The 27,949-nt window shown below is 36.7% G+C and overlaps 1 protein-coding gene across 1 annotated transcript; it reads left to right on the forward strand.

Annotated features, from left to right (window-relative positions):
- The first annotated feature begins 448 nt into the window (after positions 1 to 448).
- LOC144440195 (proprotein convertase subtilisin/kexin type 7-like) lies at positions 449 to 27,949 on the forward strand. Its single transcript, XM_078129494.1, has 16 exons — positions 449 to 496; positions 9,820 to 10,403; positions 11,706 to 11,802; positions 15,101 to 15,138; positions 17,509 to 17,671; positions 19,050 to 19,140; positions 19,742 to 19,796; positions 20,636 to 20,774; positions 21,389 to 21,489; positions 22,520 to 22,687; positions 23,878 to 24,073; positions 24,565 to 24,721; positions 25,547 to 25,641; positions 25,822 to 25,909; positions 26,589 to 26,706; positions 27,321 to 27,949. Exons 2-16 carry the CDS (start codon positions 9,906 to 9,908, stop codon positions 27,825 to 27,827), a joined length of 2,511 nt encoding a protein of 836 aa, XP_077985620.1. The 5' UTR covers positions 449 to 496; positions 9,820 to 9,905; the 3' UTR covers positions 27,828 to 27,949.

The following is a 27,949-nucleotide window of genomic DNA, read 5'->3' on the forward strand; positions in this document are numbered from 1 at the left end:
GTTACCCCTACCCCTTTATTCATCACTTTGTAAAAATGTTGACCCATCTTCTTTGAGTCCAAAATTGAGGTGCCCCCCCCCCTCCCCGGCCGTAAAAACTGATCGCTCCCTTAGATTGTTGTTTTCCTTGTCTACGGGCTAAATATAACATTGTTTTGAATATATTTCCCATACTTTTGGGAAAGAACACTTATCTTTTTAGTATTTAACGTATATTAATACATTTGTAGTATCGGGATTCGTGTGCTATCATTCATTTTAGGAAAATACACGTGACAACGCGCAACGAAGCAACAATACGTCTCCGGCTAGGCTCCCTGTGATGCAACGTTTGCGTCGCACAGCTGTTGTTTCATGGTCAAAGGTTGAGCATGCGCATATTGGCTTTATATTCGCACAACTGGTGTGCTATGCTAACCTATGTTGTTTTTGTTTAGACAAAACGGAAAAACATTTGGTAGACTCTGCGTGAAAATGGTGAGCTAAATAGCAGAAGGTAAGTCCAAAGATGACTCACAAGTGTGTACGATTTATATTTTAGGTTTTCCAGTGCTTCGATGAGCGATCGACAGTGTTGTAGGGGGTGTGATCGGATCCGATCATACAATTAGCCAGGGAAGTAGGTCCATCGCATATCGAGTCTAGTCCGTCGCATAGCAGGGTAGTGTGTGGTATGATTTGACCTCAATACAACGGTCGAAGCATTGTAATTGTTTACTAATATGATTTATTGGTATAATCCCAAACTCTGTCGTCAGTGATGGTAAAACCACATAAAGAACTTAGCAATCGATCACGCCATGTAAACGAATAGCTTGATTACCACGTAGTCGTAGTACATCCATTTTTTGGATCAACTAATTGAAGTATCTCAGATCATGGAAGTATACCATGCTCAAATGACTGCAGGTAGGCAGGTAGGTAGGAAGGGCCTTCCTACCTCCATGTTCAGATAGAGAGACATGTGTCTGACGATATCAGTACCCCACCAAATATCAACATGTTAATATATAAACTTGTGTACTTGGCTAAATCTAGGACCCCGCTAACAGAGGAGCGCAATCTGGTAAAATTGGGCAATATACATGTAGGCATTGGCAACCTGGCAAAGTGTTCAAGACAATACCATAACTTAGATGGGGGACCCATATTAAATATCTGGGAGACTCAGGTAGATTTTACCTGCTAAAATACTGCATACCTTTCTAGAGAATTGCTCAATGACATGCTATTTGTGAAACGACAACAGTGAATAGTATTAACTAGAGTGCTCAGTCAATTGTAATTTGACCTTGATAACCTTGACCTCACCTTGAGTTAGTAGTTGGTAGGAACATGGAAGTATAAGTAGGTGGGTTATACTTCCATGGTAGGAACTACATCTTTTGTCAGACGAGACCATACACAATACAGGATATATACCTAAATGTGTTGGTCCTTGATTGGAGTCAAGGTTTGCACAAGTCTAGTGTTTATACATACACTTCAGTCTACTCTGAAAGGCCCAGTTATTGGTCCCCTTAATCAGGGCTTGAAATTAACTTTTTCTCTTTGATAGACCCAGTGGGTTATCAATTTCAGAAATTGGTAGTCTAAGGATAGTAACCAGTACTCCCATATTCTGAACTGAAAACAGAGTTCTCCCATATTCTGAACTGAAAACAGAGTTCCTCTATTGGAAATATGTGTTATTAAAATACTTTGAAAGTTTCATGCCTGTAAATCTTCCATAAGTGATGGCCAGATAGTCCCATGACAAGAATTGATACTACATGTATGGTAGTCGCTGGACATGTGATTTACTGTTAATTTTGAGCCCTGGCCTTAATGTACCCACTTGCTACCAGGTTGAGCATTTTATATAAGCAGAGACAACAATTAAATCGTTCAGGGAAAGGTTTTTGAATGTAATACTACCTTTGTACCAGTTGTCGAGAAATGCTGCTGATCAGAACATCATTGTTGTTTTTGTTTTTATCAGTGGTAGATTTTTAAAACTGGCTTTGAAGGTGCCGAAAAGTCTTCTTCTTGTCACACTATTAATCATGAATACAAAAACAATAGTGAGTGTCTCAGATGTAGACGCATACAATGCTTTTATCAGTTTGTTTATGTCTGTGAAAGTTATAACATATTGTATATGGCAATATGAGTAACTTTCACAGACATAAACAAACTGATAAGAACATATTGTCAACTTAGATCAGAGACACCCAATGTTATTTTGTATCAGTATATGTCTGCTTGATATTGTGAGGAGAGACTTTTCCACTCCTTCAAAACTAGATTTAATTGACTACTACTGATATAACGATGTTCTGATCAACAGCCTTTCTAGACAACTAGTGCAAGGTTTGTATTTCCTGCTAAATCTAGTAATAAATGGGACTCACTGTTTTCTACTCACTGAAGACCAAGTATACATGTACATGTGACATCAGGGCTCAAAATTAACAGTAGTCCCGTATCCACAGACGACCAATTCTTGTCATGGGACTACCATAATTTGCAGCTGGTACCCCATTCAGGCTACTACTGATTATGTGATGATTTAAAGGATGGAAGATTTATGGACTTAAAGTATTTTAATAACACATATATTTCCGATAGAGGAATTCTGTTTTCAGTTCAGGAATATGGGACTATTGGTCACCATCCTTGGGCTACCACTTTCTGAAATTGGTAGCCCACTAAGACTATGTACATGTACCAAAGAAAAAAAGTTAATTTCAAGCCCTGCCATGTAGTTCACCATCATTTGCACTCTCAACCCTGTCATTATGTTATCTTATACATGTAAATGATCTGATGACAAATTCATTGTACATATATATCGTATAAAACAATGTTGATGAAATCTTCACTATGTAATCAACAGTTGTAACAGTGCCAGCCTACATCATAGAAGATTACATCCACATTAACATAACTAGAAATAAAATACTGTTACGTAATTTAAGTTTGATATAAGTATTATCACTTGAGTAAAAAAACTATCTCGGCTTGTGCCATTTCAAATTCAGAAGCAAGGGAAATGAGAACTTACTTACTCACCATTAATAGTAATAGCATATCTATGGTGCATAAATTAATAATTATGCAATGTGCCAGACTTTATCATACACAACATTTAGTGTTTTTAATTGTCTCTGTAGGTTCCAAGAGGTGTAAATCATGTGACTTAGTGTACATACCCATTTCCTGTAAATCATTACTGCAGTGTTTTTGCTATGGCCTAATATTACTATAGTAGTAATAAAAAAAAAATTTGTGGTTCTGATTACGCTCAATTTTAGAATAGGTGGGGTAGGTACATTTTTTATCTTATTTTATTTTTTTTTCATGTGTGAGTGTCTAGTTCAGGTTTTCCATTGTTTTCCAAATGGTCTCTGTGTTGTTTATTTCTTCCTATCAGATGTACAGCCATTACAGATTGGAAAAACAGTTTTGTATTGTCTTTTTAAGTTGATGTCAGTTTCCGTATCCACTATTTCTTGTGAGATTTCACAATTTTTGTGATTTTATAATTTTTTCTTGATTACATAAATAAAATTTAGGGTCGGCAGTAAAAAACTAGATGGGGTCGGGTGGGGAACTAAACAATTTTTTTTTAGGCCTAAGCTTGGGCTCAGACAGCTAAGATAAATTTCTTGTAGTTGTCTGAGGGTTGGGCATACATTAGAAGTACCATGTACAGGTGGTACTTCCATAGGTTGGGGAACCGCAGAACAGAAAGGGGGAAATATGGTAAAACAGGCATATGATGTAGTTTCCAATACATTACACCATAATTTTGATGGGGGTCCCCTGCAAAATGACAAGGGAACACAGCAGTGTGCCACCTGTTGATAGCCAAATGAATGAATGAATCTTTATTTCACCAAAGTTAAACAATAACGAAAGAAAAGACAAAAGTTCGAATACAAAAAAATGTTGTTGTTGTTAGTCAAAATGATAAAAAAAATGATGTTTTTTTCAAAACTGACGTTTTTTGTGAGTCACCACATAATAAGAGATAGGGGAACACCTAATTCTGATGCGTCACTTGAAATTGTGTGCGTCAGTGCATGGAAGTAGAACCTTCCATGGTCAGTGGCACCCCAAATTGGCTAAATAAGAAGGCACACGGGAACACAGGTAGCTCTGCATGCGACCTTTGAACTCACTTTCCAATGTTACACTGAGTATTTATACCATATGTAGCCTTGCCAATAATATGGATGCGACATAACAAACATTATGTATGTACACTTGTTGTGTATACAACATGTAGATGTAGCCAGCTGTTACATGGCATGATGTACATTATATCATATTAATACTATTTCTCAACTACAATGTAGCCATTGGTCCTGAAAACAATAGACATTGTGTTGTCAGATGTTCTAAGTGTAATTTGTAAACAATAGAAGTCCTCTAATGTCTCCTATAGTCACATGGTCAGACCACTAAAAAGACAGACAAGAAACGCCTGTTGTATTAGGTGTGCAATGGGCTCTTAATCCGTCTTCCCACTGTCACATTGTGGTCTGAGTCACATGTTACTAATTTTAAAATTAGAACATGGAAGTACCTGGGTGGTACTGCCATGGTGAGAAGACCAGTCATTTGGTAAGGGGTGAGATGGGGGGGGGGGGGGGTACTCTTGCTTATTTGGTATACGTATGTGCTGCCCTTTGGGGTGGGGTTTTTCAACCATTGGTCTAAAATGGTATTGTATTTTTAGAGATAAGGAGTCTAAAATGGGGTCCACTTTACACAATTTTCTATGATGTTTGGTCTAAAATTAGGTCCTGGAAGGAACCGCATAATAAATTCTCGATTAGTTCGAAATTTCCGGGAATTTCCCTCCAAAATTTTCAGTATGACCATGGAATGGAAATATAACTGATACATCCAATGATGATTTATACGCTTGGGTAAATAAACCACTTATTACAAGAGATGTGAGATTTGTATGCTTTTAATTCAACTGTAGATACCAGAGAGCTTAACTTTGGAGATGTTCATAAGTATCAATATAGTAATTTAGTATCTACGAATACAACTGTCTGGTGAAGCTGGTCATACTAGTTGTTTATGACAGCATTTTGAAACTTTTACTTTCTGGCTGTGTTTACGTCTGGATGGTTTATCTGCCAGTGCCATTGTGGTTCATATAATGTTCAATTGTTACATGTATATGTAGGTTGGGGACTACTGCATGATGTATATTGTTGATCTTTACAAAATGTGTGTATTCATAATATGGTAGATGGTAGCAGCTTGTATGACTTCATAGCGATGTTGTGTGACTCATTTCCCTTGAATTAAACGGAGGGGATAGGAGAATAAGGTGTCAGGTCTGGTCAGGGTCATACATTTAGAATGAAGTACATGCACATGATGTATATTTTGACCACTGTACAAAAACAAATGTTACCCATAAGGCATAATAAAAAAAATTGTGTGGTTGCGATTACGCACAGTTTTAGAATAGGTGGGGTAGGTAAATTTTATTTTATTGTATATTTTTTTTGCTGTGTGAGTGTCTAGTTCAGGTTTTCCATTGTTTTCCAAATGGTCTCTGTGTTGTTTATTTCTTCCTATCAGACGTACAGCCATTACAGATTGGAAGAACAGTTTTATTTTGTCAGTTTCCGCATCCACTATTTCTCATGAGACTTCACAATTTTTGTGATTTTATATATTTTTTTTCTTGAATACGTAAACAAATTTAGGGTCAGCAGTGAAAAGCTTGGTGGGGTCAGGTAACCGGAACCAAACAATTATTTTTTTTAGGTCTAACATTACAAGACTATTGTTCGAGAATGAATGTTTGTGTATGCAGAGTTTATACTTAGTAGTGAGATTTCTACTCACAGAGTCAACATATTTCTTGGAAGGATTCACAAATTTTCCTGACGATGCTGACGAGATGTTGGCGAAAATTTAGGAATACGCTTCCAAGAAATGGTTTGACTGTGTGAGTAGAAATCTCATTACTTAGATTATTGTTCTATACCCCATGACAACCATGCCTATGTAATTGGTGTGTGGGGCTCAAAATATTTTAGTCGAAACACGCGAAATGGTGATACAAAATGTATGAATTATGCTTGCAGAGATGTACATTTGTATACATGTTTATTATAGCATAATACTTGTACATGGCTGTTAAACTTGTGAAGTACGTTGTGGGTGATACGTCCATGATTCGTTACAAGTTTGAGTGAAAAGCAAAAAGAAACGTTACACACGTACATTGTACAATACTGGTTGTTTTGTTAACAAGTAACGTGTACATGTAAGGATCTCTGAAAGAAACCTCTTAGAGAAAGTCTGACAGCTAGACTACATTACATGTATGTACACACTGCTTAGTCTTGTATTACAAGACATGGGATGATCTGTATTCAGCAAGATGACAGTCCTAGTACAATTGGTGTAATGTGACTTTCATTGACTTAATATACATGTAAAGACCAAGCATGACAGCTAGACTACAGACCTCTATTAGTCTTGTAACAAGATGTCAGATCTGCACTCAGAAGAGTGACAGCACTACACCATGTACATGTAGTCCAGTGCCTTTGGTGTAATGTGACTTTCATTGGCTTAACTTAAATCTAGAAAGTCGGACCTGTAGCTAGACTACAAACCGCGTAGTCTACGTTTGTAACAAGACATTAGATCTACTCACAGAAGGTAGCTGAGCAAAAGTTGAAAATGACAGTACACCTACAATGTACACATACATTTGTAATACAGTGCTAGTCTAATACAGCACCTTTGGTGTGCAGCTGTGGTGCAATATGACCTTCAGTCACCTAATATAAATCTAGAAAGCCTGACAATTAGACTGCAGTCCTCAGCGTAAAATAGTATCATGACTTTTACCAGTGAACAACAGATGTCACAATGTAAATTCTACAAGAGACTATAATATCAGACATTAATACAGTGTATTTTAAATAAAGCTGTTTTTCAATTGCATCACTAGTTGTAGTTAGAAAGCCTTATAAAGTTAGTACGTGTGTTCTGTTCATTACATGTACTTTGGGCTTGGATTGCGTTCACTACTTACATGTACAATGTAGTACTTGGGTAAGGATTTTTGCCAACTGCTTTGGACTAGGATTGATCATTGCCGGCTACTTTAGTCTGGGATTTTTGTCAACTACCTTAGGTTAGGATTTTGGTCGACAGCTTGTAACCTGTAATTGTGCAGTATATTAAACTCTACTTGGATTTATTCTTTTTATTTTGATTAGATTAAAATTGTTGTCCTGGGTCAAAATGATGAATACTGTGTTTTATTGTGAGCCACATACTACATTGTACAAAAATGTACTTGTACACTACTACATGTGCAGTTGTATACATGAGCATGTTTCATTGTTTGTGAGATGTACATGTCCATACATTTGTAACAATGAATCATAAACTCCATGCTTCGGTGCTGGGCTGGGTCATTGGACCTGACTTTTGAAATGTGAAACGGAATAATTTTCCAAACGCAAGTTACTGTACATGTTCATGTATGATGGGTCGTTTTACATGTACTTTGATGTACATGTAGTCTACACTGTTCACAAATTGAGGTATCATTTCATGGGTTGTCGGTGGCTGAGCAGTTAGCTCATAATATGCCTTTTACCTCTGCAGTCTGGGTTCGAACCCACCAGGTGTCAGCTGGGTTTGATTATAAATTTAACAATTCAAATTTGACAAATTGAAAATAATCTTTTTTTGTGTTCAAAAAATGACAAAAGAAAGCATATGGTACCACCAACTTCATTAAAAAATCCTTTGACTGGAAATTGAAATAAATACCTGTGGTTTTCACTAATATTGTGAACAAGATACAAATGTACATGTAGGTGTCACCTGTTGTACATCATGTATGGGGAAGTACTTGAGGGATAGTGTGTTTGGAGTCAGTGTGAATGTGGTACATTTGGTACATATGGTACATATGGTACCAGCTCTATTCGTTAAGATAACATAATGATGATGAATAAACAGTGCAATCAGTACATAATACACGTTTAAGTAGGTTGTCATTAGACTCTCTCACAGTCCTCGGAGCTTCACTTTACTAAAATTGACACTATGAATTATTTTGTATGTACCAATACCATCTACATAACGTACTACATGACCGTACCTTGTATTGTGCACCCTCATCGATCACATAGAGATAACTATTCGTTGACCTGTGACTGAGACGCTCTGTGTTTTCGCGAAAACACACAGTCACACGTCATCGAATGGTTATCTCTATCATGGTCACAGCACAGTACAAGGATATTCAAGTACGGTTATATAGCTGGCATCGGTACATACAAAATAATTTGTTTAGCTTTAATTTTAGTAAAGCGAAGCTCCGAGGGCTGTGAGTGAGTCTAGGTCGTCATACGTTCAGGACATGTTCATGAACCTTCTCGTGACTGGTTCGTCATCCATGTATACATGTACATTTGTAGTTCTGTGGTTGATATACATGTACATTGTACATTAATTTGTAGTGGGGTTGTAGATACACGTACATGTACATTATACATGTACATTTGTATGTCTGTTGGTAAACTGTTACAACAACTTGTAAATGATAACTTACAGATCTGTACATGTTGTAATGTTAGATTTTAATAAACTACACTACTAAGTACTGATAACATTATATACTCCACTTGGATTTGTATGAATCCCAGGGGGACCACGCATGTGTACATGTACATTTTGTATGCATGTAGCAAACATGGAAATCCCCCTGTTGACTCATTCAACTCACCTGTATGCTTGAGGTGCTAAGTTACTATGCTGCATTATCACTGGTATGGACCAGTCCTGTAAGTATGATAGCACGATGCCTTGTATACATGTACATGTGTACATATTACGTTTTTGTACATGTACAATGAACATGTTACATGTACATGTTTATCTACAACTTACAATGTACCTATGTGTACATTGTATAGAAGCTTACCATTCATAAATATACAGGTACATGTACACATGTCTTTTTGTGTAATGTTGGAGACTACAATGTACAAATGTACACAGTCCCATGTTAAAATTATTCACAAAAACCTTCTGATCTTTTGACCCCAGACTTCCACACACACTGTGCTCTGTGGACTTTACAATATTATTACCCCAGGCATAGATTTACCATGTATAGCTAGCAGCACACTGGCCCTTTATCCTTCTTCAACTCCCTTTGTAGCATACAAAAATGTACTATGTACAATCCATTGCAGCCTCTATGTACATGTAAGCACATGTATACACATGTAGGATTAAAGCATTCACATTGCAACCTCTTTCCTACCAAGTCCCCAATAATAATAATAATGTTGGGTTCTTATATAGCGCTTTCCCACGCTGTGCTCAAAGCGCTTTACAATTATTACCCCTGGCTCAGATCAGAACGGCACAACGGCCCTTTAGTCTTCCTCAACTCCCTGGGGAGCATACAATCCATTGCAGCCATTTAAGCGCATAGGATTAAAGCCTTCACATCACAACCTACATCCTACCAGGACCCCAGTTATTCAGCTGGGTTGACTGAAGCACAGTCGTGGTTCAAATCTTGCCCAAGAACTTTAGCCACTCAGAAATAAACAGCAGGCAGTGACGGGGCTCGAACCTGCAACCTGTAGATTCCAAGCCGGTCACGCTAACCATTCACCCATCATGACTCCACAAATTATACAGCTGGGTCGACTGAGGCATAATCACGGTTCAAATCGTGTCCAAGGATTTAATCATTCAGGATATCACAATACATGTAAATGTCAAAAAATTTATTCCAATTTTTGTTTGTTGCAGAGTGAAAGTGTTTGTAAATACACCAATCTACATATGTATGTATAGTGTTTGTCTATGAGGTGTGGAAGTAAGCCAGTGAGAGAACCATGTGTGTGCACAACTCATCGCTTCATCTTGTTACCCTGGTGATCATCATCTATTACATCTTTGATTCACGACCAACTCGTGCCTTATATCTACGCTACATTCCAGATGAAGTTGAGTCCGGTCAACAGAAACCGACAAAGGCACAAGGAACACCATCATGGGCCGTCAAAATACATTTTAGTTCTGTACTCGATTCAAACGAAACAATATTGGACGAAGTTGCAGATCTTGTCGCCAGTGAAGTCGATCTTATAAACAAGGGACAAGTTGGTGAACTATTTGGACATTATCTTTTTATACATGAAACATACAATAACTCAACGTATGACAAAACAGCAGATTTAGCATTAGATCATTTACAAAGTTTACAGGAACACATTGAAGATAAACTTTCAAAACATAAACATGTTGAATGGTTTAATCAGCAGGTGATAAGACAACGTGTTAAAAGGTCATTGGACTTCGAGGATCCAGATTACCGATATCAATGGCACCTGGTAAGTTAATATGCAAATTATGGTGATTATCTTTTTTTATATTAAGAATATTAATATCTTCCGCACCTGGTAAGTTAATATGCAAATTAAGGTGATTATTTTTTATTCAGAATATTAATATTCACACCTGGTAAGTTAATATGCAAATTATGGTGATCATCTTTTTCGGTATTTTCAATATTTGCATCAAATACAAAAAATTTTCTAGTTGCAAAAATACATAGGTTTATAATAGATATAGATGTGTAGAGTTGGTTTGGGTAACCCATCCAGCTGTTGACATGTTTGTTAAGTGGTCGTACTTGTACAGTGTTAGCATTGAATTAACCAGGTGTTAACAGACTATACATTGTATATGTACTCGGTAGGCCAGGAGATCCAGAGTACGTGCTGGAATTGACATATCACCAATATACTATTCTGCTATCCTAACTATAGCCTAGATGTAGACTTGAACCACTATCACTACTACACTATTCTGCTAGATCCTAACTTAGTAACTATAGCCTAGCTGTAGACTTGAACTACTAACACTACTACACTATTCCGCTATCCTAACTATAGCCGAGCTGTAGATTTGAACCACTATCAGTATCACTACTACACTATTCCGCTATCGTAACTGAAATTTTGAATTTTTGCTCCATTCCCAAGTCTACTCTGATGAGCCCCCGCCTCGCTATACTAAAATGTATGCAAAACATTAGCATAAATTTGAATATAATTGACATACGAGTCTGGACAACATCTGATGATGGATTCATCATGTGACCTAATTGCGAGATTTAAATATGTCTAATTATGTATTTGACTAATCATGCTGTATATAGGAATTCCATTTGAGACTAGCTCTGAATGGTCATCAGAATAGACTTGGAACAATAGCAGAAATTAATAAAATTAAAAATGTCAATTTGGATAGCAGAATATCAAACTGATTAAAATCTGATGTGGTGAAAGTAGCTAGATGCCTTTATTTACCTCTGTTTCCATCGTTTTGTTCCGAGTGATCACCACCTTCCCACATCAGACACCACTGTGTAATAGACAATCTCGCTTGAATCTCAAGGATCTTGTAAGGTTTCTATAACCAATCAGCACGCTTCTTTATTATTAACCCTTGTACCTGTACACTGTACATGTAGCAACTAGCAAAAGTAGCATGCATGTAAAAGTGTGAGACAGTACATCTGCAAGTACTAGCCTTGTACTGGTATTACTAGCATTGCGTTAGTCCATTGATAGCCCAGTCAGAAAGCAATTCTTGTACTATAGTGTAATGATTGTTTTCTTATCTTTTAGCACAATTATAAATACACAACCATGGACATCAATGTAACAGGCATTTGGGACAATGGCATCACAGGTACTGGAGTTACTGTGTCTGTTATTGATGATGGTGAGTTGAGTTTATAATATTGTAATATCCTGTATAATGAAACTATTGAGTTTTTTTAACACTGCAGAGGGTTTATATTCAGGTAGAAATAAAACAACATACCAGTACATACATACATGCGTACATACATACATACATACATACACACATACATACATACATACATGCATACATACATACATGCATACATACATACATACATACATACATACATACATACATACATACATACATACACACACACACACACACACACATACATACATACACACATACATACATACCATACATACATACATACACACACATACATACATACATACATATTATCATAGACCCTCCACCAGGGAGGTGTTTGGTCTCTAGGACGACGTACATGCATATTTTATACACTCTGTATTTTGCAAATACTGTATTACACATAATTTGTACTGTATTGAGGACGAGTACCATTTCTTAGCAATTTGTCCGCTTTACAAGGACCTTCGTAAAGAAATGTTACCAAGGTGGTTTTGTTTAAACCCTTCCTATGATAAGTTTATTTCACTTTTGAATTCAGATAATATAACTTATCTAAATAATTTAGCTTCATTTATTTATTTTGCAATGAAAAATAGAGAGGAATCTCCCTCTATGAACTGAAACGTTTGTATTACTGTTTGCTCTTTGGGCCTGTGGCCTTATTGTTATGAAATAAACTGATTGATTGATTACACTCTGCATGATTGATACATTCACCTAATGTAGGCTAGTTATTTTCAGTGTTTCCCTCTAATGATAGTGAAGTTTTGTTGCTGTGAGTCAAAATGATAAAAATTGTCATTTCTTGTAGATCACTACATACATGTAGTAAGAGATAGGGGAACACCAAATTTTGGTGCGTCACTAGAAATGACGTGTGTGTTAGTGGCTCATCAAATTTGCTTAGAGGGCACATACACATATTATGTGTTATATTGAGGTCATCTATACATTAGTAACTGCTATGATTCACCAGTTGCTGAGTTGTGATTTGAACCCAATATGGTGACATCTGGTTGCTAACTATAGTCATGAGACTGGCATCATGTGACTACCCTTTATGATGTCATGTGACTACCTTTATGATGTCATGTGACTTTGATCTCAGATACCTAAAATAGTCCCTATAAAGACCTCATGTGTTGAAATTACACCTTTATAGGACATGTACATGTAGAGATCTATGGGTTCAACAACACACTGGCTCTCATTTGTGTATCACTTAAATAAATATTGATATGTTTATATATCATTTACAAATGTCATTCATAATTGTCAACAGTAATGTGTCATTTGTTTCTTGAATACATAAAAGAAAGTTTAAGGTCGGCAGTAAAAAATTAGGTGCGGTCGGAAAACCGGAACCAAACAGTGATTTTTTTTTGCAGGTCAACCAGGTCATAAAAACCTTCTCTTGTGTCGAGTGTTACTCAAAATATTGTAATATTTTATCCTGCTTTTTTTTTCTGTGTGTTATTTGAGTTTTATGAATTGTATTAAGATATTGTTTTACAAGCTTAATTTATATCACTAAAAGTATCGGACACCATGTAACAGCTGTTTGCATAAGCCGCATTTGTTAATCGATGTCACATGATATATGCAAATGAGGTTCATCATATGCAAATTAGGATTAGAGACACACCAACAGACAGCCAGTCAGCTTCAAGGTTTTTGATTGGCTGAAGTTACACAAAGAGCTGAATACAGAACGAAGGATGTAATGCAGTGAATTGATATAAAAATGGAAAAAGTGATAATTAGATTGTTTGAAACGCATACTAAATGTTGTGTAAAATTAAAAGAATTTGGAAAAAAAATCATAATTTTTATTCTGTGTAAAGATGAATATACTTTTCTTTGTAGAAAAGAAGGGTTTATTTCTACCACAATAATACCTTAGAAGGTCATCGAACTATTGACTTAGCATCAAAATAAAACACTTCTGTTTCGGCATTAAAAAAAATTGTGTGGTTTCGATTACATTGAATTTTTAAATAGGTGGGTAGGTAGATTTTTTTAATTTTATTATATTTTTTTCATGTAGGAGTGTCTAGTTCAGGTTTTCCATTGTTTTCCAAATGGTCTCTGTGTTGTGCATTTCTGCCTATCAGGTATACAGCCATTACAGAATGGAAGAATAGTTTTATATTGTCTTTTTAAGTTGATGTCAGTTTCCGCACCTACTATTTCTTGCAAGACTTCATGATTTTTGCGATATCATGATTATTTTTCTCAAATATGTAAAAATAAAGTTTAGGGTGGGTGTGAAAAACTAGACGGGGTCGGGTAAAAGGAACCAAACAACTATTTTTATTTGGCCTTACCAAATCTATTTAAACTGCTAAAAAAAAAAATGTTTTTTGTTGATCATACAGAGTGTTGTGATATGATTCAAGGTCCTGACTTGATGTCAAAATAAAACACTTCAGATTAACAAATGTTTGTATTATTTAAATATGAAAACTGTCAACAAAGTTGTGTAGATATTATACTGTGTTTTGATATAATAATAATAATAATAATAATAATGATGATTTATTTTATCGTCTTTTGCTGACCAGGGATCAGATTAAAATAGTTTTAAACAGCTTTAAAGGGGCCATATGGATGAGGATTGGGTATTTATTTTGGATTTTTAATTTATAAAACAATTTTATCACGGCTTCCTACTTGGAAAATCAATATAAAACAACATATGCCAAGTCTTTGTTTGTAACTCAATACTTTGCAAAAAGCTAAAGCATACGTAAAAAGTTTGTTATTGTACGTACAATAACAAAGATTTTACACGTTTATTAAGCTTTTGCAATTTATTGAGTTACAAACAAGGACTTGGCATATGTTGTTTCACATTGATTTTCCAAGTAGGAAGCCATGATAAAATTGTTTTATAAATTAAAAATCCAAAATAAATATCAAATCCTCATCCATATGGCCACTTTAAAATAAACATTTACATGGAAAATATTTCCTTTTAAATACAGAGGGAAATAAAACATAATATTATAAAATAGAAATATATATTGATCTACAACCATAAATTAAACAATAAAATGCAACGGATGTGTCAATGCAAATAAAGAATCGCATCATAAACGAATTAAAATGGATGAGAATCAGTGTCTGTACTTTACAATGTATTTGTTTAATTCATAACAAAAAAACTGTTGTGTTATATATTAAAAACATCGTGCCACCTAATTGAAACTTTGCAGTGTTTTTTGTTTGGTAGTAGGAAATTATATTTATTTATTTATTTATTTATTTTTTACAGGGCTTGAATGGGATAATCCAGATATACTAGAAAATTATGTAAGTATAGATTTATGTATATGAATGTCAGGAATATTTGCTGACTTCAAAAAGTGAAGGGGCACATACTGAGTTTATACATCTTAGGGAAAATATTTTACTGTAGATTTTATACCTGTTTGTCTTTTACGACGCTAGTTCCTATACAGTATCGTTACCATTTACACCTCCACTCACTAGTCTAGTTCCTATACAGTATCATTACCATTTACACCTCCACTCACAGTCTAGTTCCTATACAGTATCGTTACCATTTACACCTCCACTCACAGTCTAGTTCCTATACAGTATCGTTACCATTTACACCTCCACTCACAGTCTAGTTCCTATACAGTATCGTTACCATTTACACCTCCACTCACAGTCTAGTTCCTATACAGTATCATTACCATTTACACCTCCACTCACAGTCTAGTTCCTATACAGTATCATTACCATTTACACCTCCACTCACAGTCTAGTTCCTGTACAGTATCGTCACAATTTACACCTCCACTCACAGTCTAGTTCCTATAGGGTATCGTTACCATTTACACCTCCACTGACAGTCTAGTTCCTATACAGTATCGTTACCATTTACACCTCCACTGACAGTCTAGTTCCTATACACTATCGTTACCATTTACACCTCCACTGACAGTCTAGTTCCTATACAGTATCGTTACCATTTACACCTCCACTGACAGTCTAGTTCCTATACAGTATCGTTACCATTTACACCTCCACTCACAGTCTAGTTCCTATACAGTATCGTTACCATTTACACCTCCACTCACAGTCTAGTTCCTATACAGTATCATTACCATTTACACCTCCACTCACAGTCTAGTTCCTATACAGTATCGTTACCATTTACACCTCCACTCACAGTCTAGTTCCTATACAGTATCGTTACCATTTACACCTCCACTGACAGTCTAGTTCCTATACAGTATTGTTACCATTTCCACCTCCACTGACAGTCTAGTTCCTATACAGTATCGTTACCATTTACACCTCCACTCACATAGTCTAGTTCCTATACAGTATCGTTACCATTTACACCTCCACTCACATAGTCTAGTTCTTATACAGTATCGTTACCATTTACACCTCCACTGACAGTCTAGTTCCTATACAGTATCGTTACCATTTACACCTCCACTCACATAGTCTAGTTCCTATACAGTATCGTTACCATTTACACCTCCACTGACAGTCTAGTTCCTATACAGTATCATTACCATTTACACCTCCACTCACAGTCTAGTTCCTGTACAGTATCGTCACCATTTACACCTCCACTCACAGTCTAGTTCCTATACAGTATCGTTACCATTTACACCTCCACTGACAGTCTAGTTCCTATACAGTATCGTTACCATTTACACCTCCACTGACAGTCTAGTTCCTATACAGTATCGTTACCATTTACACCTCCACTCACAGTCTAGTTCCTATACAGTATCGTTACCATTTACACCTCCACTCACAGTCTAGTTCCTATACAGTATCGTTACCATTTACACCTCCACTCACAGTCTAGTTCCTATACAGTATCGTTACCATTTACACCTCCACTCACATAGTCTAGTTCCTATACAGTATCGTTACCATTTACACCTCCACTCACAGTCTAGTTCCTATACAGTATCGTTACCATTTACACCTCCACTCACAGTCTAGTTCCTATACAGTATCGTTACCATTTACACCTCCACTCACATAGTCTAGTTCCTATACAGTATCATTACCATTTACACCTCCACTCACAGTCTAGTTCCTATACAGTATCGTTACCATTTACACCTCCACTCACATAGTCTAGTTCCTATACAGTATCGTTACCATTTACACCTCCACTCACAGTCTAGTTCCTATACAGTATCGTTACCATTTACACCTCCACTCACAGTCTAGTTCCTCTGACCAGAGTCATTAAAGGCATGCATGAATATTAACAAATTTTAGTTTGATAATGGTAAATTTGTGAAAATTTTTTTTATTCAATTGAAAACATTTTCCTTTTAATGCAAAACTAGAAATTCCTATTACACTACTACAATAGTCTTATATACGTTTATTTTAACACAACATAAGTAATAGAAATGAACAGAATACATAGTTAGTTAGTTACATGTATTTTATTCATAGTACTCATTAAATATAGATACACAAAACAAAAGGCAATGGTACCACTGACATAAGTTTGACACATTAAAATAAAAGTTAATAAGTAGAGAGGAGGCACCAAAGGCTGATGGCACATTATAAGATTAACAGTTCAGAACCTTCGTCAGAAACACTGAAAAGTTAAACACTTCAGATTTATGACAAGATACGTGTATATGGATATTTTCATATATGGATGGTGGACTTTATTTTTCACAGAGCAAAGAAGGAAGTTGGGATTTGAATTCAAATGATGCTGATCCGATGCCTAAAGTGGATGCCAAAGGTCAAAATCATCATGGTACACGGTGTGCTGGTGAAATAGCTGCCGTAAGGAATAGTGTATGTGGTGTTGGTGTCGCATTCAACGCTGAAATCTCAGGTACGGTCATTTTGTGCAGTGGGTCCAGGGCTCAAAATTAACAGTACATGTAGTTCCATGTCCACAGATTACAAATGTCATGGGGGCTACCATAAATTTACAGCAGGTAGCCCACTCTGGCTACAATGTACCATTTATTATATAATGATTTTAAAGGATGGAAGATTTACGGACATGAAAGTATTTTAATAAACATATTTCCGATACCGGAACTCAGTTTTCAGTTCAGGAATATGGGACTATTGGTCACCATCCTTGGACTACCAAAATTGGTAGCCTGCTAGGACTACCAAAGAAAACAGTTAATTTTGAACCCTGGGGTCCATCTAATGGCAAGTGCTGTGTCATGATATACATTGTACATACACAATGCTGAAATTGAAGTAAGAATCAAATGTATTTGTTCTTCTACAGAAATAACTACACCGACTAGGTCTTAAAATAGTTTTTTCTAACTTAAGAATTTTGAGAAGGGGATGTTTCACAGAATGTTTGTAAACTCTGCGAAACAGATATTTTATGTTTCTTGCATGTCAATGGCATAGTTTTTTTTTTTTTACAGAATTCTTGATCTTTATAGTTACTTATACGTTGGTTGCAATTAATATGATCTATTATGACAGCACCCCATGCGGCATGAGTGCAAGTGTGGCGTACATGTACTTGAGGTTATTTGTTTGAGTGCTTGCAGCAGTCTGTGCATGGTTATATTTTCATAAGCATAGCGAAAACACTGCAAGCATGTGTGCAAATACACGAGTACCAGTGTGCCCTGTAATGATAGACAAATTTTGTTATTGCGAGCCAAAATGATAAAATCTGGCATTTCTTTTTAGTCACCACATAGTAAGAGTTAGGGGAATAGCAAATTTTGATGTGTCACTAGAAATTGTGTGTGTCAGTGGTGGCGTGCATCAAATTGGCTTAGAGGGCGCACTGTTGAGTACCCACACTCGAACTGCCATGAGGTTCTGTTACTATTCTATATGTTTATCTGAAACTGTAAATTTCTGTAAAAATGATACCATGCGATCAAATGATTTTGTGTGCAAGGAACGATCATGGCAACATTGCACGCCATTCACATGCAGGTTCACAACAATGTCAGTGTTGCGCTCTGTGTAAATACAGTATGCACACACATACACACACACACACGCACACACACACACACACACACACACACACACACACACACACACACACACACACACCAGTGCAAGTAATCACTGGTCATACATGTGCATGTATGTAATGAAATGTAATATATTTATTTGTATTATGACCAAAAGTCTCCCTATCTTTATGAGAATTCCTGCCCCAGGTGCAACTAAACATGCCAAAATACATTCTTAGTGAAGACTCCCTATCCTTACAGGTATTCGTGCTTTAGATGGCCCAATGACTGACAGTCTGGAAGCCACAGCATTCAACAAATTTATGCAAATTAATGACATCTATAGCTGTAGGTAAGTAGGTGTATTATGTATATTAAATCTAAAATTTGCATAAATTATGAGGTGAGTTTGAAGCTGTGTTTTGAAGCTCTAGTCTGTTCTCCATTTTGCATATGGTACTTTGATAACAACGAGCAAATGTAAAAGTGACATAAGTTGAGTTTATACACTTTTAATGCAAGAAAAAATATTTATAGAAAATTATGACACCTTGATATGTCAATGCATGCCTTCTAAGCACCTACTAAGTCCATTCTCCATGACTTGGAAAAAATGTGCTGCATGAGTTCCAATGTGGAAATCTATGCATTATGTTTCCCCAAGGGTGGTAAGCAGAGAAAATCTATCGGTGTTCCCCAGTAATTTTACCAGGATTCACAAACAAATTATGGTAGATTGTATGGGAAACTATGCAACTTTTAACCCTTTCTGTTACCGACATTCTCCAAATTTACCAAAAATACTGTCTTGTCTTGGGTCTCATAATAGAGGCCCTCTAGTGGTGAGATTCTGGGTAACCGAGACTAACTGTTAAGAAGTTTGTATACAGTGTGTGTATACATATTATATATCTGAATACTTATATACATTATATGTTCATTTATCAAAACAGTTGGGGTCCGGATGATGATGGGGAGACAGTTGATGGACCACATCCACTTGCTAAGGTAGGTTATCCAGTCACAAGAGCCTCACAGTTTTCAAAGCTCACAAATAGTTTGACCTAAAGCCAACCCAGGTGAAACATTTTGGTGCCTTGTTCTGTCAAGTCGTACTTTTATAAGTGTAGTGAATACTCCAGGGTGTTACACTGTGACTCTGGGCTGGCTCTCCAGTAGCTCCATGCAGCAAGTTGATTGTATACTTTTTATCAATTGTGAACCTTTTATATTTCATTTCAGCTTTTTCAAAATCTGTACCATTCCACACTCTCTTGTGGTATTGTAGTTGTGTAGCGTAATAAAGATTGATTTAGTCTTACTTGTAGTGTTTTCGAACACCGAATTCGAATTTCGAGCACATTAGTGCCAATACAAATGTACCCCTAAGTACCCACACTGGCACTTACATGGCAAAACGGTTCTATTTTTAGTGCATATATCTATTGGCAACAGCAAATTTCTGTAAAATTCCTACCATGCGAAACACAGTTTTGTGTACAAAAAAACAATGCACACTCATTTGCATATGCAAGAATGGTTTTGATATTGCACTGTAGTGAAAAATACAAATAGTGACTGTGTACATGCACACTGTTGCAATTAACTATTGGTACTAAACTACCGAGGTAGTACATGTATTATTGTCTGTGAGTACAATGTGTTCTTTGTGAATTTATATATTTATGTTTATACATAAATTTCCAAACTACTGCACGTCACTCTTTTGAAACAGTTACTACAGTAATGCGAGTACAAATGCTATACACGTTGCCTAGGTAACCAAGGCAATTCATTTCATCAAGCTTTATCGCAATTTACATATTTTGTTGTGATTACCATTGTAGGCAGCCTTACAACATGGTGTGGCTGCAGGCAGGAAGGGCTATGGTAACCTCTTTGTTGTTGCCAGTGGTAACGGTGGTCGCTATGGAGATGACTGCAACTTTGATGGATATGCTAATTCTATTTACACTATAACCATAGGTGAGTGGTCGAAAAAAATGTAGACCAAAAACACAATCATTTAAAATATATCCGGAATATTTTGTTAGTATAGTGACTAATTTGTGTGTTTATATATTGCCCTTTGTTATTACATTTTACCCCTTTTTAAAGTGCACTGGTCTGACATGCAGTCTGTCAGACCCCCTACCCCTGCCATGTCCCCCCACTCCCATGTCCTTTCCTGTTAAGTAAAGCCATGGTATTATGCAGTGGCAGTTAATTCACTTGTACACATCAGCCACCTTCCCCCACGATGGAACATTTACTGCAACAAGGGATGAAAGGGAAGCAAGCTGGTACAAGAGAACAAACCAAACAAAGATATACCTTGGGATTAACACATGATACATTGTCCTTAGAAAACCTCAAAACTTTTAAGTTTTAGTGTCAAATTTGTTTGTCAGTACCAGAAAATAGATGTGCTACAGAAGAGAAGATGTACAGCACATGACCACTACACTTTACGATATGAAATCCTGTGCAAAGTAACATGGACAATGTACTGTTGCTTTGTAACTGATAACAATTGATAGCACTGTCTGAGAAAACAGTACAGAATTTTTTCAACAAGTTATGTTTGTCATCTATTTCAGGTGCTGTCGATGAAACTGGACATATGCCATTTTACGCAGAAGAATGTGCATCTATGTTAGCAGTAACATTTAGTAGTGGACAGAGCTCTCAACGTAGCATTGTAAGTAATGCGAATAGCGCCCTCAACTTAGCTTTGTAAATATGCAAATAGCACCTTCAACGTAGCTTTGTAACTATGCACATCTATCTATCTATCTAATAAATTTATATAGTGCCAAATATCCAAAGAAAACAATGTTCAGTGGCGCTTAGAGTTAGAAAGGAGATGAAAAAGCTCTCTGAAATATGTGGGTTTTCAAGCGTCTTTTGAAAATGTTAACATTGGGAGACGTTTTAATGTCCAGGGGTAGAGAGTTCCAAAGTTCAGGAGCTGCTGAAGAGAAGGAGCGGCGACCATAGGAAACCAGATTCCATTTGAGTGTATGCAGAAGGCATTTATCCGATGAACGAAGAGTGCGTAATGAAGAACAAGGTGTAATTAAGTTCTTGAGATATCGTGGAAAGATTCCATTTAGGGCTTTGTAAGTGATGAGCAGAAGTTTGAAAACAATACGATGAGATACTGGAAGCCAATGAAGCACCTGCAACATAGCTTTGTAAATATGCAAATAGCACCTGCAACATAGCTTTGTAAATATGCAAGTAGCGCCCTCAACTTACCTTTGTAAATATGCAAATAGCACCTGCAACATAGCTTTGTAAATATGCAAATAGCGCCCTCAACTTACCTTTATAAATATGCAAATAGCACCTGCAACTTACCTTTGTAAATATGCAAATAGCACCTGCAACATAGCTTTGTAAATATGCAAATAGCACCTGCAACATAGCTTTGTAAATATGCAAATAGCGCCCTCAACTTACCTTTATAAATATGCAAATAGCACCTGCAACTTACCTTTGTAAATATGCAAATAGCGCCCTCAACTTACCTTTGTAAATATGCAAATAGCGCCCTCAACTTACCTTTGTAAATATGCAAATAGCACCTGCAACATAGCCTTGTAAGTATACTGATAACACCCTTATTCATTTTGGTTTATTTGAAAAGTAGATAAATCAACTACATTATTTCATGTTTTACCCATATTACAAGACAATGATCTATTTGCACTGTGTTTGCACTTCAGGTGACAACTGATTGGTTGTTGGGACAAGGGTTAGGATGTACCACTAAACACTCAGGGACGTCAGCTGCTGCCCCTCTGGCTGCTGGTATGATTGCATTGATGTTAGAAGCTAGACCCTGCCTGACATGGAGAGATGTACAACACATCATTGTAATGACATCAACATTGGTAAGCTGACCTACCCATTATGAAATGGTTTCACTCCTTGCAAAAAAGAATCCACACAATTTTAATGACGGAAATACAAAATGTAGTGTTCCTGTAGTGAACAAGTTAAAGGGCCATGTTTCAGTCCCATGTCATTGCATTAGAATTATCTTATCAGTGGATCCATTACATAGGATTATTCTTTTGTTCTGGACCAATTCTTTCTATATCTCTGCTAGACAACTCTTTCGCACCTAAATTTTAATCTTAATTCAAAGTGTCTCTTTAACAAGAACTCTAAGTTCTGCCACAATTTTAGTCTCGGTTACCCAGACTCTCGTCACTGGGGGGGCTCTACCTGCAAGACCTCTCCAAGCGTGAGTCTTGGGAAACGAGATTGCAACTCGCCCATGCAGGAAGTAGCTTCTAGAGCAGTGCATGCTAGGGAATATTTCACGTCCAACATTGTAGGCTAAAGGATTTAGGTACTTTCACAGCAATTTATCACTTTTCAAGTGAGTGATATATCTAAATTACAACAAACCCATTTTTATGACTTGGAATAATATGTGCCTCCTAGGCGGGGTAGATGAAATTTGGTGTCCCCAGACTCTTGTCTGGGTGGTCTCATAGAAGAGCCCCCCCCCCCCCCCAGTGGTGAGAGTTTGAGTAACTGAGACTATCGCAATTTCAATCTTGAAAAAAAAAGAGGCAAGCAAATATAGACAACACACGAACTTTGGCATAGACAACAAATATACAGTTAGAATAACAAGAACACCAGAGAGACAGATACAGAGTGAATCAGGCATGTACACAGAGGCGGGTGGGAGGGGAAGAGGAGGCAGAGAGGCAGAGACAATAGGTCAAATATAAGAAATAGAGAGAGTACAAGTGATATAAATTGACCGACCAATTCCATTACTGTGCTTCATCAGTTTAGCATTAGTCAAAATTAGCTCAAAAGCATTGTGCCCATAATGACATTAATCCACACCATAGTTAGGTGGTCTATTCCACTATATGTACACACATATTGTGTGGTCAATTTCATTATCCACTTAGGTGGTCTACACTAATCTTTATGCATACTTAGGTAGTCTATTCTTTATATGTACACATACTGTGGTCAGTTTCATTATGTATCCTTAGGTGGTCTATTCATTAAATGTACACATACTTAGGTGGTCAATTTGATTATGTATCCTTAGGTTGATGAAGACAACTCAGTATGGTTTACAAATAAAGCCAACTTTCATCACAGTCACCAGCATGGTTTTGGTTTACTGAATGCATGGAGACTTGTCAATGCAGCCAAAGTATGGCATAATGTACCATGGATGACATCAATGGTTTCACCTACTTTATCATCAAACAAACCAATACCAGCAACTGTTACTTATGAAGGTAAGATGACATTTAATGACCAATACCAGCAACTGTTACTTATGATTTTTAGGTGACATTTTGTGACCAATACCAGTAACTATTACATATGATTAGGTGACATTTTGTGACCAATACCAGTAACTGTTACTTATGATTTTTAGATGACATTTTGTGAACAAGACCAACTCTTACCAAAGGCCATATAGTTGCTACTTGCTTAACTATGGCTGTCTACTTGCTTACCTATGGATGTTTACTTTCTAAATATTTGCTGAGTATTTTTTGATGTTTGTGTAACTGAAAGATAGCTTTTTCAAAGGAGACCTTTACTGTTAGACTATCATGACAGTCCCAATTTCTTAATTCTGATTAAATTCAGTATTGGCTTGTTATTGTTGCCACAACTTCTCTGCCCCTCGTTGGCCCCTTACTTACTTGATTTGCCCCCCCCCCCCCCCTAAAACTTGGTGAAAACCCAGGATGTAATGATTAATTTGATTTGATTGCAGTGACAGAGAAGGAAGCAGCAGAGGTTCAGTTATCAACTCTAGAGCATGTTCAAGTCACAGTGTCGATATCACACGAAGTACGGGGAGATCTAGAGATTCATTTAATCTGTCCATCTGGAACGACGTCTGTCATTGCTTCACAGAGAAGGGAGGACAAGTAAGTAATTTAGGTGTTTGTGTAAAAAGTAAAGACAAGTTAAACAGTATAACAGCCATGTCATGTATTTATTGTAGTGCTGGTATTAAAGTGTTTCAATTCAGTGTTTGTGATACAAGAACAACATGTACTGATGACTGTCTCATACATGTACTCACACACACGCTCGCGTGCACACACACACAGAGACACAGACAAACACACACCCACACACACATATGCATACATACATACATACATACATTATCATATGTACGTACATTTGTACGTACGTACGTACGTACGTACATACATACATACATACATACATACATACACAGAGACATGCATGCATTCATACATACATACATCACGCATACATATACTGGGTATACATACATACATACATACATACATACATACATACATACATACATACATACATCATGCATACATCATGCATACATCATGCATACATATACTGGGTATACATACATACATACATACATACATACATACATACATACATACATACATACATACATCATGCATACATCATGCATACATATACTGGGTATACATACATACATACACATACATACATACATACATACATACATACATACATACATACATACATACATACATACATACATACAAACACACACACCTACACACACCTACACACATACACACACACACACACACACACACACACACACACACACACACACACACACACACTCACCCTTATATACTCTCATCTGCTATCAAGCAAATAATTGTTGTACAATTGTAGAAATGAAACCTTTCAATGTAATTATTATGTATTCTTTGTTTAACTAGGTCTGTATCAGGGTTTGTTGATTGGCCCTTCTCCACTGTAAGATGTTGGGGTGAACGACCTTTTGGATTGTGGCAGTTGATATTACTAGATAAAGGCAAGTCTGATGTAATGATTGTTCTCACCATATCTGTACAAGCAACAGAAAATTTATTGCTTTTTCTCACTTTTTTTGTCTTTTCAAGTTTTTGTTATGTCAGATGTCTTCCTCTTGTTCATGTTATTGCCCTTAAAAGGCAACATTGATTTAAAATATATTATGTTCATCTATACGCAGGAAATACTAATTCTGGTGTCTTACATCATTGGAAGCTAACCATGTATGGTTCACCTATGACCTCAAATGAACTCATGCTCAGGAGATAGTAAGTTATTTCTTTCCTCCATATAAATAGTTGTAAATGATAAAGTAAGTTATCTCTTTCCTCCGTAGATAAACTTGTACATGAAATAGTTAGTTATTTCTTTCCTTCACAGATATAGTTGTACATGAAAAGGTTAGTTGTTTCGTTCCTCCACAGATATAGTTGGATGTATAGCCTATTTCTTTTCTCCATTGTGTTGTTCTATTTGTGACAAGACAATACAGGCATATCACAGCTCTCTCAGATTAGGTCTGCCACAGGCTTGACAAGAAAGGCCTACCACAGCTCTCTCAGATTAGGTCTGCCACAGGCCTGGTGGGACTGGCTTGCCACAGCTCTCTCAAATTAGGTCTGCCACAAGCCTGACAAGACAGGCCTACCACAGCTCTCTCAGATTAGGTCTGCCACAGGCCTGACAAGACAGGCCTACCACAGCTCTCTCAGATTAGGTCTGCCACAGGCCTGGTTGGACTGGCTTGCCACAGCTCTCTCAGATTAGGTCTGCCACAGGCCTGACAAGACAGGCCTACCACAGCTCACTCAGATTAGGTCTGCCACAGGCCTGGTGGGACTGGCTTGCCACAACCCTCTCTGGTCAGGTCTGTTAAACATTAGTGATGTACTTGTACATGTAATATTTCAGTTGTGTTCACATTTTCATGTAATCTCCCCCTAACAGTGAGGTAGAAGACGCCATGACAGGTGCCTACTTACATAGCAATATATCCCGACCTTGTCCACCACCACTACCAATGGCTTATGATGAATCTAAGCTGATATCAGCTAGGACACTCAAGGTAGGGTGTACCTCCTGTACTTGTTGATAAAATCAATCAGTTACTTTTCTTAACTACAGCACAGTGTATTACTGTAAAAAAGTAAAAAGTTGACTGCAATAAGCTGTGTTTTGAATGACGATGTGAATATATATACGCCACATCAGAAAAAACAAAAGAATCTTTGAAAAGTTTTGACACAAGGGGTGATGTCTAGAAGAATATCTATCTTTGACTACTATGGGCTTTGAGCGTTGTCATTTTCCAGTTTTTCCAAAACTAAAAGTTTGCCACAAGTCAAAAAAATTTATGCTTATTTTGTTAAAAACAGTGCCATGTTTTTGATCCCGTCATGTGTTTGACTATTAATCATGTGATTAGTATCAATGACAAATATTGCACAATTTTTTTGAAAATGTCTGAAAAGTAGGTAATAGGACTGGATTTTGGAGGCATGTTTTAAAACTAATTTATAATATGCAAATAATGTAATCATTAGCCAATCACAAACTTTTGTTTTTAATCTAATCAAATTTATGCAAATCAATATCTAGATGAAGAGTGAGCATAACTTACAAGCTTTGCTGTGTACTAAAAATGTCATTGTCAATATTTGGTATTTTATTCATTCTCAGATTCTATGCCTCGTTGGTGGATTTGCTTTATTTATGTCTGTTTACTATACCGTGGAGCAAGCATTCTTCAACAAGGAGGATAAAGAACCGTCGAATACTACACAGAACAGAGATGAATATAAACCACTTACATCCAACAGTATAGACAGTGCTGATCCCCCACCACCACCGCCATTCATAGACGGTATACCGTTAGAAGAATTACATCTATCGCAGGATGAACTTGAACTGAATTATCAAATTGCTAGAACTGAAAATGAGGAAATTTCAAGGATTAGTATAGAAAATGATACTAATTTGACAGTCTCACTTCCAAGTGAGAGAAACTCGTCAAATACGCACAATATAGATAACGCACAAAGTCAAGATGGTGATGATGATGATGTCAACTCAGAAGGTGATTGTGGTGACAGTTCAACACCTCTTATGACTATTCCCCAAATCTCCAGTACTTACCATGACTCATCGGCGCATGTGACAAGGAATGGACACCAAACATTGAACTAAGAATTCATTTGAATTAGGAATACCAAATGGACAGTACTACTCCCAGAAGGCAGGTTAATTTTGTTGTGGATGTTGAAATGGTATTTATTAACATGGAACTGAAAAATCGCTAAATTACAGTG

This window comes from Glandiceps talaboti, chromosome 9 (assembly GCF_964340395.1).
Source record: "Glandiceps talaboti chromosome 9, keGlaTala1.1, whole genome shotgun sequence".
Lineage (NCBI taxonomy): Eukaryota > Metazoa > Hemichordata > Enteropneusta > Spengelidae > Glandiceps > Glandiceps talaboti.

Bases quoted from the DNA above. Each gene is read 5' to 3' on its own strand.
- LOC144440195 (XM_078129494.1), top strand. From the start codon at position 9,906: ATGTGTGTGCACAACTCATCGCTTCATCTTGTTACCCTGGTGATCATC. The intron at 15,139-17,508 runs GTAAGTATAGAT...TATTTTTCACAG, and splicing joins CAGATATACTAGAAAATTAT to AGCAAAGAAGGAAGTTGGGA. The intron at 22,688-23,877 runs GTAAGCTGACCT...ATGTATCCTTAG, and splicing joins TTGTAATGACATCAACATTG to GTTGATGAAGACAACTCAGT.